The sequence below is a fragment of the Mus pahari genome, chromosome 23 (assembly GCF_900095145.1).
Source record: "Mus pahari chromosome 23, PAHARI_EIJ_v1.1, whole genome shotgun sequence".
Classification (NCBI taxonomy): Eukaryota; Metazoa; Chordata; class Mammalia; order Rodentia; family Muridae; genus Mus; species Mus pahari.
Window position 1 is genome coordinate 3,891,304 of NC_034612.1, and position 16,268 is coordinate 3,907,571.

At 51.4% G+C, this 16,268-nt stretch overlaps 2 protein-coding genes across 3 annotated transcripts in view; one reads left to right on the top strand and one right to left on the bottom strand.

The window, feature by feature from the left end:
* The window catches only part of Dao (D-amino acid oxidase), a 25,627-nt gene extending 22,113 nt beyond the window's left edge, over positions 1 to 3,514 (top strand). The window contains exons 10-11 of the mRNA XM_021186929.2: positions 1,603 to 1,701; positions 2,592 to 3,514. Of these exons, the coding sequence (XP_021042588.1) occupies positions 1,603 to 1,701; positions 2,592 to 2,723 (231 nt within the window). The 3' untranslated portion in view covers positions 2,724 to 3,514. The remainder of the gene's footprint in view (positions 1 to 1,602; positions 1,702 to 2,591) is intronic.
* Positions 3,515 to 4,812: 1,298 nt separating this feature from the next.
* The window catches only part of Svop (SV2 related protein), a 59,917-nt gene continuing 48,461 nt past the window's right edge, over positions 4,813 to 16,268 (bottom strand). Inside the window, exons 12-16 of one of the 2 annotated variants that reach the window (XM_029533720.1) lie at positions 13,352 to 13,459; positions 10,714 to 10,825; positions 9,558 to 9,639; positions 8,137 to 8,226; positions 4,813 to 6,570 (exon numbers count right to left, since the gene is read on the bottom strand). In XM_029533720.1, coding sequence (XP_029389580.1) covers positions 6,364 to 6,570; positions 8,137 to 8,226; positions 9,558 to 9,639; positions 10,714 to 10,825; positions 13,352 to 13,459 — 599 coding nt within the window. In that variant the 3' untranslated portion in view covers positions 4,813 to 6,363. The remainder of the gene's footprint in view (positions 6,571 to 8,136; positions 8,227 to 9,557; positions 9,640 to 10,713; positions 10,826 to 13,351; positions 13,460 to 16,268) is intronic. The other variant, XM_021222704.2, reaches the window with a different exon arrangement.

Here is a 16,268-nt window from a genome sequence, read left to right on the forward strand (position 1 = left end):
GTTCTACATCTTCATCTGAAGGCTGCTAGCAGAACATTCACTTCCAGGCAGCTAGGATGAGGGTCTTAAAGCCACAGTGACACACCTACTCCAACAAGGCCACACCTCCTCCAACAAGGCCACACCTACTCCAACAAGGCCATACATCTTAATGGTGCCACCCCCTAGGCCAAGCATACGCAAACCATCACACTGGATTATATAGTACACAGTACACAGACTGGGGTTCACAGTATACGGTACACAATACACTGCAGCCCATGAGAGTGCTTGGGAAGTCCTTGCTGTGCACTAATGCCACCTCACTGGCCCTTCTGAGAGTGGCCCTCATAGGGTGGCCTCAGCATGTCTTCACAGAGAGCAGGTGTTCTTGCATGTGTCTTGCATGTCTGCCTGATCTCGGTGACAAGAGAGGTGGGAAATAGTGTCACCATTGGTGGTGACTTACTGCAGGGCTGGTGATGGGAACATGGTAACACTAGGACAGAGACTGAAGGTGGCAGCCATCACCTCCATAGATGAACTAGCATGTGGTGGCAGATGGCAAAGGACATGGCCCAGGGAGGTAAGACGTGCTACACGGCAGTTAGGGCCTGGGTTCGGATCCCAGAAATCATGTAAAGACAGATATAGCAGCCCATGTCTGTCATCCCCATGCACCTATGGGTCATGGAAGGTCGAGACCAGGACTTGTCAGGCTTGCACACTAGCCAGTCCAGCACACACAGTAGTGAACAGAGCTTGTTTCAAACAAGGCAGAAGGTGAGGACTGATGCCTAAGGTTGTCCTCTGACCTTCATGTGCACATGGTAGCATGCACACACCTGCACCTGCACCTGCACAGTCATGTGCATATACATTCGCACACATATACACTTATACACACTCACACAGACCCACACATACACATACACTCACACACAGTACACATACCTATACATTTATACATACACTCATACAAACATATATACACATATACTAACATACAATACACATACATATTCTTATACGCACACTCACACAAACCCACACATATATATATATTAATATACAATACACATACATATACACTTGTATACACACTCATGTACATATACACTTATATAGACACTCATACAAATCCACACATACACACACTAACACATAATACACATTCATACACTCACTCAATACAGATACATATACACTTATACATACACAAACATACATGCACACACACATACTAACACACAATACACATATATATACACTAACATACACTCACTCAATACACATACATATACAAACTCACATGTACACACATACTAACACATAATGCACATACATATACTTATACACATACACAATTTATACTTATATACACATTCACACACATACAGACTCATACACACATTTACATTCACATATACATACACTCAACTCACATACACACTCACACATACTTACACACTCACACTGTGGGATGACTGCTAACTTGTGATTAAATACTGTGGTGACTAGCGAAGGAGGTGGCCATGAGATTCTAAAAGCTAACTCACTGCTGCCTAGAATGTTAGCCAGGACACAGTCTAGATAAAGTTGACACACATTTTTTTTTTCCAGAATGCAAGAATTATGGGTGAAGTCACTGGCTTCCGGCCAGTCCGGCCTCAGGTCCGGCTAGAAAGAGAACGGCTTCATTTTGGATCTTCAAGTGTGGAGGTGTGTTGTGTCAGGGGAAGTGGTGTCCACCCCAGCTCCAGCAACAATTCAGCCATTCCCCGGGAAAAGTCACATCACAAAGGGTCACATTACGAGATCAGGGCCAGAGATGGTCACCCTCCCCTCTCCCTCCCTCCCTCCCCCCCCCCCCCGTAAATGGGGACACGGAGTCTTGAGATGGGAAAGGGCTGAGTAGAGAGACATGGCACTTTACACCAGACGCAGGGCAAATTCATGACCTTTTGGGGTCTACTCTGAAGGGGCAGCTTTCTCTGTCCTGAGGGAAAAACAGCCCAGGACCTCCATTGGTGGTGTTAGCAGCATAAGCCAGTCCACTGGTGAGGGGCTGGCTCTGGTGTGACTTGAGCTTGACCTCGGAGACGTTACCCTTCTGGGGGGAGCACTCCTCTGGGTCCCCTCACCAGGGGTATGAGCGACCCCTGTACCAAGGTTAGCTTTCTCCTCTTATCTCAGATAGGGGTGCACAGAGGGCATGTATGTAAACGTGTGTGCGTGTAGCCAGGGGAGTGTGTACAGATGATTGTGTGCATGTGTGGAAGGGGCCGTGTACATCTCTACAAAGCTGAGCGTGTGGAGGTGTGGCAGCAGACCGCTCTGCCGGCAAGGTTTCACGGTCCTGCATTTCCTGTGCTGATGGGGGAAGCACCCTCACCTTTTAAGCAGAGTGGACTCATCCTACACCTCCTCAGTGCCCTTAAGCTAGTCCCAGGCCCTGCCCACCACCCCAGTAAGGCACTGATGGAGCTCAGGACATCCGCATTATCCAAGGCTCTTTAAAGGTCCCTGGTCTTCTGGTATCACGAAGCTTTCCTGACCCCTCCCTGAGATTCCCTCCCGCACCTGGCCACCATCTCTCTTGCTTCTCCCAGGTCATCCACAACTACGGTCATGGAGGTTACGGGCTCACAATCCACTGGGGCTGCGCAATGGAGGCGGCCAACCTCTTTGGGAAATTTCTAGAGGAAAAGAAGTTGTCCAGGTTGCCTCCATCCCACCTCTGAGGACTCGACTGTTCACCACGTGCCCCGAGACGACACCCCAACCCCTTCAGCCCGCGAATGCTCCTGGATGATAATCTCTCCCCAGCCTCACTCCCAGCCACTCCCCAACCCACCCTGGCCACTCCCCAGCCACTCCCCCAGCTCCACCCCGGCCACGCTCCAAGCCACTCCCCCAGTCCCACCCCTGGCTTCCTCTGGCAAAGGCATGAAGGGAGAAAATCCTGCTGCTCCCTCCACTCATCCATCGCTGCCTGGTTCTTCCCCGTGCAGTGATTCTTGCTGGTCCTAACCAAGGCTGGGTGAGATAGGCAAGATCTACCTCCATGAAGCAGTTCTTCTCAGGCCGGAATGACTGTACTAAGGATGGTTGTACTGGGTGGCAGGGTCTGTGTTCAGTCCTATAAGGAATGGTCTGGAGCCTTTTGCTTAGAACTCTGATGAATGGTTCACAACTCACTCCATGTGTATCTGTAGTGATGGGAGGAGGGGGTTAGGAGGAGGAGGAGGAGGGAGAGGAGGAGCATCCACTGGTCAACATTATTAAAGCACTGGATATCCAAACTCTCTTCAGGATTGACCCTAAGACATGACTTCCCCTCATTCCCATCACCTTGAGACCACCTTGGCCTTGAGGAGACTTGATCTAGCTTGTGTGTGTGAGGGGAGGGGAAAGGCGGGGAGGGTATGGCTCAGGCCCCAGAGCAGGCTAGGGAAGTGTTCTACCGCTGAGTGGAACCCTGCCCTCTTGAGGCCTGAAACCAGAGGAGCATTATCACCTTGGGCACAGTGAATATCTCCTTCTTAGCCTTTGTTAACATATGTGTCTGTGTATGTGCCTGTGAGTATCCATGGTCATATGCATTAGGGTCTGAAGACAACCCACAGACCTCAGCTTTCTCCTTCCACTGTGTGGGAGCCGGGGCTCGAACCCAGGTCATCAGGCTTGGCGGCAAGCACCCTACCCACAGATCCAGCTTCATGTTCCACAGAGGTTTTCTGAAATCCTTTCGCATGTGGAGAGAAACAGACAGCACTCCCGCCAGTAACTGGAAGGTTCTGTCACACGGCTGCTTAAAATTAGGTCCCAGCCCCATTGCTGGGTTTCGGAGGTGAGGCAGCTTTGTGGCAATCCTTGTGCCACTTGACACTACTGATTTAAAAAAAACTCTTTATACCATTTATTTAAGGCATGTGTGTGTATGTGTGTGTGTGTGTGTGTGTGTGTGTGTGTGTGTGTGTGTGTGTGTGGACCTTGAGTCAGGGTTTCTATGTAGCCAAGCTTAGCCTTGAACTCATGAACTTTCTGCCTTTGCTTCTACTTCTCAGGAATTAGTATGTAGAATCATACCTAAATCAATCTCTCTCTCTCTCTCTCTCTCTCTCTCTCTCTCTCTCTCTCTCTGTGTGTGTGTGTGTGTGTGTGTGTGTGTGTCTGTCTGTCTGTCTGTCTGTGTCCATCTTTTTCTCCCTCTCTCTGTCTCTCTGTGCACATATGAGTGTGTGTTTCGTTTTTGAGGGTGTTTCATGAGACTGTCCCCTCAAACTTACTATCTGAGGATAACCCTGACCCTCGGACTCTCCTACTTCTACTTCCCAAGCACTAGGATTACAGGTGTGTACTTAACTTTGAACTTTAAAAAAAAAATGCTTCAAGGGTTCCTTTTTCTCTTGGGTAGAAATTACACCCCTCTTCGTGTAGCCCCTGGAGAACGTGCCCACCACCCCACCCCTCAGCGTCTTTCCTACCGGAGCTGGGTTGTTTGAGGATGAAGACATGAAAAGGACCTGCTGGGGGGCAGGGGGAGGAAGAGGAGGGAGAAGAGGAGGAGGAAGAGAGGAGAAACAGACGAGGCAAAGGGAAGACTGTTTCCTAGGAGAAGCTGAACTGCCCAGGAATAACTTGAGACTCAAGAAAGTGTGGCTGGGTGTGGTGGTACCCAGGGGAGGAAGATCAAGAGAACGGGGCTAGCCTGGGCTACACTGTGAAAGTCTGTCTCAAATATCAATAATGATGATAATAATAATAATAATAATAATCAGAAGAAGAAGAAGAAGAAGAAGAAGAAGAAGAAGTGTGGCTTTCAGAACAGGATAGGGGGTCGACGCCAAACTGTCCTCATGAAGAAGAGGCCACTGTATCTTTTCCCATTAACAGTTGTCTCCATTGAACTCAATGCTGCCTGCCAGCTGGGCCACTGTACCTCCTAGAGAGGATGTGTTCCTTAGATGGAACAAGTTAGTCGACTTCCAAGTGAACTGACACTAGTGCATCGTGGTCAGTGGCCAGATTTAAACCCAGTGGTAATGTCCGTCACCAACACTTTAATAAGAGATGAGCAGCATGGTGCACATGTGGCGTCCTTGCAATGTGTCCAGTGCGCAGTGACCAGTTTCCTCCGGCCTTTAATGGGGCCTGGCGGTCTCCTTCCTCCCCCTGCCAGTTTCCTTCCTGAATCTCGGAAGGCGGCTCGTGTGTTCCGGAATCTGGGAGTACGCGTGGACGTGGACTGCCTCCAGACAGACCTACCGACCTCTCATCCTTCCTCCTCTCTCCCTCTGACATGGGCTTTCCCAATCCTTGTGCCAGGACAGACTCCCAGGACCTGCCTCTGTAGGGCCAGCACTGCCCTCGACAGAGAGAAAGCAGAGGCAGACCCAGAAGGGGCAACAGGTTCCTGGTCCCAGGACTCAGTGGGCCCACACTAGGTGCTTTGCCCTGGAGATCCCTCCTCAACCCATGCCGCCACCCACACAGGGCAAAGTCTGGAAGCCTGAGTAAACAGGGACTCGCCGGCTAGTAGGGCTGAGCCCAGAGAGAGGGCCCAGAAAGGCCTTAACTGCTTCAGGAGTGACTCTGGCTTCGGTCTCCCCTCTGCCAGGCCTCAGTCTCCAAGTCAGGAAATGGGTTAACACCTTTCTGAGTCTGCCGCCTGGTGGGTGGGTACCTAGCTCTCCCCGGAAATATCACAGGACCCTCTGCAGCCAGAGACAGAGACTCCAGAAGGGGCCAATGGGGGCTACTTGGCTCAAATTCCAAAGCACATTCATCGGCCAGTTTCTACCCAGCAGGCGCTAGAGAGGCATCTAGAGGGGCCCAGCCAAGGTAGCAGCGAGGGGTGCGTGTGGGGGTGGGGGAGTCTCAGGTTCCAGAAAAGCTGTTCCAGTCAGACACTAACTAACTTGCCTTAATTCCAAAGAATTCCTGAGGCCAGGGTGCAGGAGAAACACAACTGGACAAAATGGTGGGCGTCCCAGGGGTCTGGGCGGAGACTGTATCTATGGAGATCTTTGGGCAGTGGCTCTCCAAGGGTATGACTGGGTGGCAATGTGGCATCTGCTCAGCTGGTCCTGAGCACCCTGGGACCCTCCCTCACTAGCAGCTTCCCCATGCAGATCCAAGGTGATGTGCAGCCCCCGTCCCCCACCACAGAGAACCCCCTGGAGTGAATGCCACCCCATCTTCCTGGGCGGGTGACCCTCGATGATGAACACGGTCAAACACAGTGAAGACACAAAACCCTGTCGGTCCACATCGCCCTCTCGGGGGTGGGGGGGAAGTTCTTGATGTCGGCAGTGACCGTAAGTGGCCCAGCTGGGCTCTGCCAGCTCTTTAGGCTCCAAGCTCAACTCCCAGGGGTCACTACTCCTGAGAGCCAGAGTCCGACCTGGGGACACCTGCGCTGTTTGTCCCGCGGCCAACCATCTCCTGGCCCCACTCCCGGTGGCTGGACTCCTGCAGTGCTCGGCCTTTGGTCTCGATGGGCAGAAAGCAGGAGGCCACGCCAGCCAGGAGGCAGCAGCCACTGTAGACAGCCAGGGTCAAGTACACGGAAGATTCCAGCATCACCTGCAGGGGGCGGGGGAGGGGAGATGCAGAGAGATAATAATGGCTTCTCAGAGCTGTGGGCAGCACAGGGGGAGCCCTCCACCCTCACCCCCACCCCCCCGAAAGCATAGTTCCCATAATCCTTGCTCTAAGAGGCTGAAGTAGGAAGGATTGCTTGAGTTCAGGACAGCCTGGGCTGCAGAGTAAAGTCCATCAGACTTAAGATTCCGCACACCGCCAGGCATAGAAGATGCCGATCACCACAGTGCTCAGGGGCAAGAAGATCCTGAGTCCAAGTTCTTGCTAAACATATAGTAAGAGCCTGTATCAAAAACCCAAACCAACCCAACAAAAAAATCCAAAGCCATTGCTATGGTCTAGCCTGTGCCAAACTCCCCATCTGATGACAAAGGTCAGACCTCAGACAGGGCAGAGCTCTGTGCTCTGTCCCTGGGGGACAGATAGAGTCCCCAGGGACTCTATGAAGACATTCTAAAGAGACGCATGCTGTCTTCCCTTTGGCTATCGGACTCCTTCGAGCCTAAGGTCCCTCAGAACTGGGAATTGGGGTTGTTCCAGGAGTCTTGTGCCAGGAGGAGGGGGGAGGGGGGAGCCTGGTGCCGGTCAGAAGAAGGAGCCTGTGTTCTGGGAAGAGATGTCACAGAGTTCTGAGGACTGGTGCTGATGGGGAGGGCCACAGTGTGACCAGGACCACCGAGCTGTGTGAACATCTTGCCTCTCTCTGCTTAAACCTACATCTCACATCAGGACCCGATGAAGGACTTGGGGGGATGCCACTGGACCCCTTTATTGGTTTCTCTCCCCAGCGTAGCCGAGGTGAGTGCATGCCTGCTTTTCCTCTCTCTCCACACTGAGGACAGCTTGTTAGGATCTACAGGTTCCAGCTTTGGCCCTGACAACTCGAGGGACATTAGACATAGAAGGGGCAACAATGCTGAGAGGGGTGTCAGCACCCCAACGTGCTGAACCACCCAGAATGAGTAAATCTGCGCAGATGGAGCAGATGGGTGTTTACTAGGGGTGGGGGCGACCCCTAACAGATAGAGGGGCTTGGGGTGTGGTAATGAGAATGCTTTGGAGGTGGACAGAGTGGGGTGCACAGCACTGTGAGTGAGTAACTGAAAGATCTGTTAGAACACAGCCCCTTCGGGTGCCCTTGGGAAGACCCTCAGAGACCACACCTCTGCAGTTTCTTCCGCCAGAAATTTGGTAACTCATTCAGATCATTCAGAACGGGAGACAGACACCCACTCTAATACAAACTGGTGTGTGTTGCTTGTTTTTGGGGGTCCATAGCTTAGCCACAAACTCTGCCTTCCCAAACCAGCTGGGACTGCCTGGCCATGCTACCTCACCCAGTGTATGCAAATTACGCTGAGTGCTACCTTCTGCTCAGGGAGACCTGAATTTTATGCCAGGCTTGTCTGAGTCCCTGCCTGGTGGTGGCCTTGCGCCTTTTATCCTTCCGAGACACTGTTCCCTCCTGGGGTCAGTTGCTGGGCGATGCTGTCCGGTCTATAGTCACAGCCAGTTGCTACCTGGATCCGTATTTGGGGCAACACTTGCCTGAGCTATGAACGGAGTAATGAGAGCGCCCACTCTCGCCATGCCGCTGCAGGTACCCAGGCCCAGCGCCCTCGTCGCCGTGGGATACACCTGGAATGTCAGGGTGTTAGCCACAGGTCATGGGAAACTCAGGAACTCCTCACCCCTTCCCACCCAGTACTGATGAGGTAATGCCGGTGAGCAGGACGGGAGCCGGGCAAAGGAGCTAAGAGGTTCCTCCAAGGCAGTGATCGATCGTGAGGTTGGCTGTGGGCAGGAGCCCATTTACCTCCTCCGGTTTTGTTGCTGGGAGGTATTCCACAATCGACTTTTTGGTTAACAACAGTGGGGGAGGGGTATGTGCAGAGGGCTTGCCTGTTATGGTCTGTCATGGTTGGACCCCAGCATAACAGAAAACAAAACAAAACAAAAAAAAAAAACCTATGCAAACAGTTCAATAGCGATGGGTGGATACCATGTATGATACACAACACACAGTTAATTACTGATTTATATGTAATTGCCTAAGCATATGGTTGGTACTCAATACAAAATGAATGTAGTACAAAGGGATTAGTATTTCAGCTCCAGGGGTTTGTTTGTTTGTTTTTCTGCTGGAGAATTTAGGGCCCTCCAAGCTGAACTTGGCAATGACATCTTTCCAGCAGGTGCGACTTTTTGTACGTCACATGCGTGCGTGCGTGCCCTTAGTGGCCGGGAGCGCTAAGCGTGGTCAGAGCCTTGGGGACTGGAGTTATAGGCAATTGTGAGCTGCCCAAAGTGGATGTTGGGAACCAAACTCAGTTCTTCTGTGTGTGCTCGTAACCACTGAGTCATCTCTCCAGCTTCTAGTCTGGCTTCTCAAAGGCTACACAGAAACCTATCACTCTGCTGGGTCATCGCCTATTTAATTGGTTCTTCATGGTCACCGATAGCCTTCCAGGTTTAGCCAGGCTCATAAAAAAAAAAAAAAATTGTTTTCAGTACTGAGGATCAACTCCAGGACATTGAGCAAGAAAGGCAAACACTTCAACACTGAGCTACACGCTCAGCTGTCAGCTCTACAGCTCGCAAACACCGGGGAGGGCTGTCTCTAGGAAGGTAGGATGTGAGCTGCCCTTGAAGCCCGTTCACTTTAGCTCTATGCTCTTGGGCAACCTCTAGAATTCTTACTCTGAGCTTAAAGCTTGTATGAGCAGGAAAAAGGGTGGGGGGAGATACAGGTGCAGGGACCCAAGAACCATTGAAATTCTGGGCAGACAGCATCCTCACCCCACTCCCACCTTCATCCCATCCCCACACTCCACCCCTACCCCATGCCCCGCCTCCTACTCCTCACCCCACCCCATGCCCTACGCCACCTCCCACTCCTCACCTTCTACTCCCATGCCCCACCGTCACTCCATGCCCCACCCCACCCCACTCTCAGGCACCTCTCCTACCTCAGGCGTGTAAACATAGGCTGCTTGGAAGCCTCCAGAAATAAACGCTCTCGCGATGAATAGTAAGAGGGTTAGCACATTTCTGGGGAGGAGAAAACATCAGGGAAGAGGTGGGGAGGGTTGTTTTGTGTCTGATTCTCTCTGCCATCACACCTTCCCTGGAAGAACTGACACCTGAGTCTGCAGAGGTCCCCCCCCAGCCAGCACACCCGCACAGACCCCCCCCCAAGCACTGCCAGTAGAGATCAGCTCTTGCAGATCCATCAGGCACACCCCGCTGACAGACTGCCTGTGGTCCACAGCTGGGGGGAGAGTGGGGGCAGGGGGGGGAACGTGGTCTGAACAACTGAAGTCCCCGGCTGAGCCTCAGCGACAGTGCCCAGGCCTTGGGTTGTAGCAGGACAGTTTTTGTCATTTTTAGGCCACCCCAGATCACCTATCCTTGACTCTACTGTTCTTGATAACCCAGAATACCAGCTCTTCACAGTCTACCATCCAGCCCCACCAGTGGCCCGCTGATTCCCAGTCGGGATTGATCTGGGGCCCCTCTGGGGTCAGGTGTATATTCAGGGGCTCTTAGGAGTTGGACAAGTCGAGAAATGAGTCTTCAGTATAGGGTCTGTTTGAAACAAGGTTATCTTTCCATCAGACGAATCACCTTTAACACAACCTCTGTGGCCACTTTGAACTCTGGACTTCTTATACGGAGCTTAAAGCTTGTATGAGCCTAAGAATGGCCCCCATAGGCTTATATATTCAAACACTGGGTCATTAGGGAGTGGCTCTACTTGAGAAGGATTAGGAGGTGTGGCCTTGACTTCAAAAGTGCACACAAAGCCCAGTCTTGCTTTCCCTTCCTGCTGCCAGCAGATGGAATGTAGAACTCTCAGCTCCTTCTCCAGCACCAGGCCTCCCTGCCTGCCTGCCTGCTGTCTGCCATGTTTCCTGCCAGGAGGATAATGGACTAAACCTCTGCAACTGTCAGCCAGCCCCAATTAAACTTTAACTCTAACCGTGAGGTTCCTAGAGACACGTGGTCCCTTGCTGCCCTGGGCAGAGGCTTTGACCTTGAACCTGACCCTCGCCCATCACAAGGTGCCATGAGCCTAACTTAGTCTTGGTGAAGGTCTGGGTAGGGGTTCCTCCCGACACCCACCTTCCAATGCAGATGAACAGCAGGAGGCTGCAGAGGGAGAAGATGATAAAGCACAGAGCCATGGTCTTCTTGCGACCCAGGCGGTCGATGACCCACAGAGTCACGAGGACACCTGCCAGGAGAGCGGGAGGAGGTAGCTCAGCTGCTTCCTAATGACCCAACCCATGCCATCCTTTGCCTCTGAGAGTGGACCAGCCCGGCGAATCTATTCGCCCCAGGTTCTGGTCCAGCTCAGCTTTCAGACATTCAGACTCTGAGCCAATGCCTGCTGCATCTGTGTGGGATTCGGTGAAGGGGACCTGGGAAGAGGCCACCCCTGGGTCTCTATTTACTCACAGCAGCCAGGAGACAAGTGTGTACTGTTTCAGGTCTCTAAGGGAAAGGGCCATGGGTTAAGAGACAACAGATACAGGCATTGACAGGAGCCTCAAGGATGGCGTCTGCTGCAACCAGGCAGCAGAACGCCAGGGTGGAGACTCACATCTCGTTAGATGTAAGTCCTCTTGTTAATACTGAGTTGCCTTGTAACCTGGAGCTGGCCTTCTCTGAGCCTTGGTTTCTTTATCTACTAGTACTAGTAAAATGGTGCATCCTATTTCCATAGAGACAGCATAGCTTAGTACTTTTTTTTTTTTTTTTTTTTTGGCATTTCGAGACAGGGTTTCTCTGTGTATCCCTGGCTGTCCTGGAACTCACTCTGTAGACCAGGCTGGCCTCGANGCTGTCCTGGAACTCACTCTGTAGACCAGGCTGGCCTCGAACTCAGAAATCCGCCTGCCTCTGCCTCCCGAGTGCTGGGATTAAAGGCATGCGCCACTATGCCTGGCAGCTTAGTACTTTTAATTGGTATATTATATAATATATTATTACTATATAATAATAATCATATTTTGAGAATATATTTATACATCTATCATTCATCAAAGGGTCTTCTAAATTAAATACCACTGGCCGCCTTTGATCCCAGCATTCAGGATGTAGAGGCAGGAAGATCTCTGTGATGTTGAGGCTGGCCTGGTCTACATAGTGAGTTTCAGGGTAGCCAAGGCCACACAGAGAGACCTAGTCTCAAAAAGGTAAAAGAAGCCAGGCAGTGGTGGCACACGCCTTTGATCCCAGCACTCCAGAGGCAGAGTTCTGGTGGATCTCTGTGAGTTCGAGAACAGCCTGGTCTACAGAGTGAGTTCTAGGATAGTGAGGGCTACACAGAGAAACCCTGTCTCGAAATAAATAAATAAATAAATAAATAAATAAATAAATAAATAAATAGAATGTTAGCAGAGCCCTATTTTCCCACGTTTAATTATTGCTTATTGGGTGTCAGGATCTATTCTAAGGGGGTGATGTGTGTTCTGAACAAAAGCATATATAACAAGAAACAAAACGAGTCTATATTTCAAAGCCATCACATCATGGGAAGCTAAAACCCCCCAAGCGGGTGCTCTCCCTTCCTGATGCTACTGAGGGGGACATTTTGGAATGACTGTCGGTGTGGGGCATAGTTCTGAGCTCGGCCAGCAATTGGGACATTCGGTGTCTTAGGCAGGCTCTTACACGGCCCTGGGATGGGGGTGTAAGTTCAAGGTGTTGTCCGTGGAGGGAACCCAGGCAAGATGGTGTATTGAGGACTCTGCTTGACTTTGGCTGAGCAGAGAACAGTGAGTGTGGAAAAATGGGAATTGGGAGGAGCCAAAGTGATGGTGGGCTACCTTTCGTTCCTTTTAATAGCATTGGTTCCGCACAGGTTCTGAAATCATCCTTCTCAGATAGGGAGGGGGGAATGGAGAAGGGAGGGAGGGGGGAGACAGGGAGGCAGGGAGGAGGGAGAGGGAGGGAGGAAGGGAGGAAGGGTGTTTAAGTTTGGAAGTTTGATGCCCCCTTCCCACATTCGTGGCATTTGCCAGTGCATCTGGTGATTGGGGGAGGGTCCTCCATCGCTCCATGTCTCCAAGACCTCAGCTGCTCTTTTGTTCTAAGCTCCCCCTTCAGAATTGTCTATACAACAGCTTTCGGGAGCAAGGACATTGTCCCCTCTGGAGCAATGACAGAGGACCTGGCAACCAGTTACAAAGTCCTGCGCTGCTTCTTAAGCTGGAGGTTCCTCAGTGCCGTGGTTTGGACATGGTTTGAGGGCATGCCGCTAGGAATCATGTGCTGGGAGCTTGGTCCTCAGTGTAGTGATGTCAAAATGGATGGTGGCTTCTTGTCGCTCCTTCCATGGCCCCTCTCTGCCGTGCTACCTTCCATTAGGAGGTACTGGCCAGGGCAGAGCCAATGCTCATTTCAGACCTGAGCACTAAGTCCACTTCTTTGTAAAGTACCTAACCTCAGGCATTTTGTTACAGTAACAAGGAAGAGTCTCCCACCCCCACCCCCACCCCCACCAGATCTTCCAGCTGGGTCATCCTTATCATGGATGCCCTTGCTACAGTGTCGAGCTGCAGTAAGGTTCTGTAGCTGCCTTAGTCTTGCAACTGTGTGGCTGTTTGCTGCCACAGCCCAGGAGTTAGCCTGCATGTGGAGTGTGCCACCAGCCTGGCCCTTGTTTTTTTTTTTTTTTTTTTTTGTAATATGTAGCAAAGGGACATACTTATTTTGAATCCTGAACAGAGAGCCAGTTTCTCTGCCCCAGCCTCACCTGGGAACTCAGACAGGGTGGTCCACAGCAGGTCCATGTAATCCTCTTTGCTCAGGTACTCACAGGCCAAGCTGCATTTGGCTTCCACCGCCTTCTTCCGGCTGGATACTAGGGTGGGGAGAGAAAGGGGCAGGGGCAGTTGGTCACACAGTTCTGCACCGCAGTTTCCTGGCTCCTATCCCTTCTTGCCTGTGAACGGTGGGCTGGGTAACCAACCGTAAAGAATTCCAGTCTTCAGGGCTAGGGGGTTGTGGTTGCTATGGTTTGGCTCTGAGACACCACAGAAAGAGCTGGGGAAGCAGACGGGCTCAGGGAAGAGCCCTGAGCAGAAGACACAGCACTAGCTTGACTTCAACCTCTCTGAACCTTCCTTCTGCCCAATAGTGAATTTTTATGCATTTTTTTCCCCATTTTGAGGTAGGCTATGTCAGCCTAGAGAGCAGAAAGGTGGACTGCCTAGCAGCTAATGCAATCCCAGGGCTGTGTTACATCAGACACAGATACACACACACACACACACACACACACACACACACACACGCACACGCACACGCACACGCACACACGCTAACACAGGCTATATGCACTAAGGTGACTACTGATTTCTGCCATGTGATAATGAGCTGTCTGTGTAATTAGCATTCCCAAACTGCCTGCTCCCACACCACCAGCCGTCATCGGGGAGACCCCATGGAAAGACAATGAAGATAGCCTCTTCCGGGGAGAGTCTGACCGGGTCCTGGGATTCTTATTCTTCCCCTCCCCGGACCTCATCCTGGGTAATCCTCCCCACTAAAATATACTCGTAAAACAAGGATCCAGAAGTCCACCCGTGTGGCTGTGGTGCCTCTGGCTCTTGAGAACCCACACCCACCCTGGGAGATGTGCCTGTGTCCCTAATTCTCATGTCCAACACAATCATCCTGAAATTCCTTACGGCTCTAACAAGATCCAGGCTTCACCAGACCTCCCGGGATGCTACCCTCCCCCCAAGCCCCCGGGCCAGCACCCAGTCACTGGACCCCCCCCTACTGTTTATCCCAGGAAATCTCTAGCTGGATGAAGGGGACATTTCCCTACAAGTGATGCATAAAAATGTATTTATATGCATGCACACAGAGGTATAGGACACATACACGCATTCTCTCTCTCTCTCTCTCTCTCACACACATACACACACACACACACACACACATACACTCTCTGTCTCTCTCTCACACACACTCACACACATATACTCACACACACACTCTCCTACACACTCACACACACACTCATACACACACTCTCTCACACACTCACACACTCTCTCACACACACACTCACACACACTCTCTCTGTCTCTCACACACACTCTCTCTCACACACTCTCTCTGTCTCTCTCACACACATACTCACACACACTCTCACACACTCTCTCACACACTCTCTCACACACACACTCACACTCACACACACACTCTCTCACACACACTCTCACACACACACTCTCACACACACTCACACACTTCACTTGCATCTCTTGTATGGGGTTGCTTCCCTGCTAGGCCACACTAGAAGGGACTAGCCCTCAAAGCCCCCTGGAAGCTGGAAACATTTACCTTGTGGCTCTTGACAGAAAGAGCCAGCCAATCTCTGCCTTCTGATGGCACAGAGGGCCCTCTGATTGGCTCAAATGTCCACTACCTGAGGGCTGTCCCCTCTGTTTAGTCAGTTATCCCAACCCCACCCCACCCCCAACCAGATCTGTAACTGGGTGCTTCTTCAGGGCTTAGCTCCCGCACTCATTAAATATCCCCAGCACGGAGACTCTTTCAATTCCTATACCAGTCAGACCGTTCACAAGTGAATGGTTGGATGAATTGTGCTAGATACTGAACCCAGGGCCTCCTGTCTAAGTGCATGCTCTACCACTGGGGTCCCCTGCCATCACCCAGCGTGTAAAACTACCATCCACAAGCCCTTAGGCGTTACACGTAAGGGCGAGTGGGCAAACCCTGGAGAAACGTGGTTCCTTTATCTTCTGCCTTGACTTCAGTAACAGAGTTCCAGTGTTGTCTTCAAAACAGAACCTATTGGAAGGCTGAACACAGCGCACGGGCGCACCGCATCAATGTATCCCGTGATTCCTGCTTCATAGTGCAACCCTCTGGGGAGCTTTTAAACCTGACCAATGTGCGGGCTTCACCCATGCTGACTAAATTGCTCTGGAGAAGGTTTAAATGGTGCTGGCACTATGTCAGAGTTCCCAGGTGGGGGGTGTGGACGGCTGGTAGAGTGCTTGTCTAGGAGGGAGGCTCTGGGTCCCACCCTGTGGGGGGGGGGGAATTCCCCTGTGGAACAGGGGTGGAGCTCAGCTCCCGCTGATTCATTCCCACAGGCAAAGGGCACATCAACTACCGCCCAGGATCACACGCAGGAACCTGGGAACCGAATCGTGCTCTGGGCCTTTTTGGGGGGAGGACGCTTGGAAAGATTATTTTAGCTGTGTGCAGTGAATCCTCTTTGAAGCTGTTAGTGAAAAATGAATCAGGAGACCCCAAGGCTAAGATAGTCCAGTGTTTGGGCATCTTCTGTACACAAGCTCCAAACTGCTGAGTTTCTGACCAACTAGAAACTCCCAGGAGGGGTTCCAGGACACTCTACTGACCTATCTGAGCTAGGAGCCCTTTCTTGTCACACTTGTGTCTGAAGCAGGTGCCCATGTTCCTGGGAACTGCGGCTCCTGTCTGAGCTCCAGCCTGGCTCCTGCACCATATTGGGCCCTAGGGATAAGCGACAGAATCTAACCTGGGGAAACTTATAGAAACATAATGCATTCTGTTTTGTAGAATGAAATGTCTCCAATTTTACAGTTGTTTTTTTTTTTTTTTTTTTTTTTTTTTTTTTTTTTTTGGAGACAGGGCTCCTCTGTATA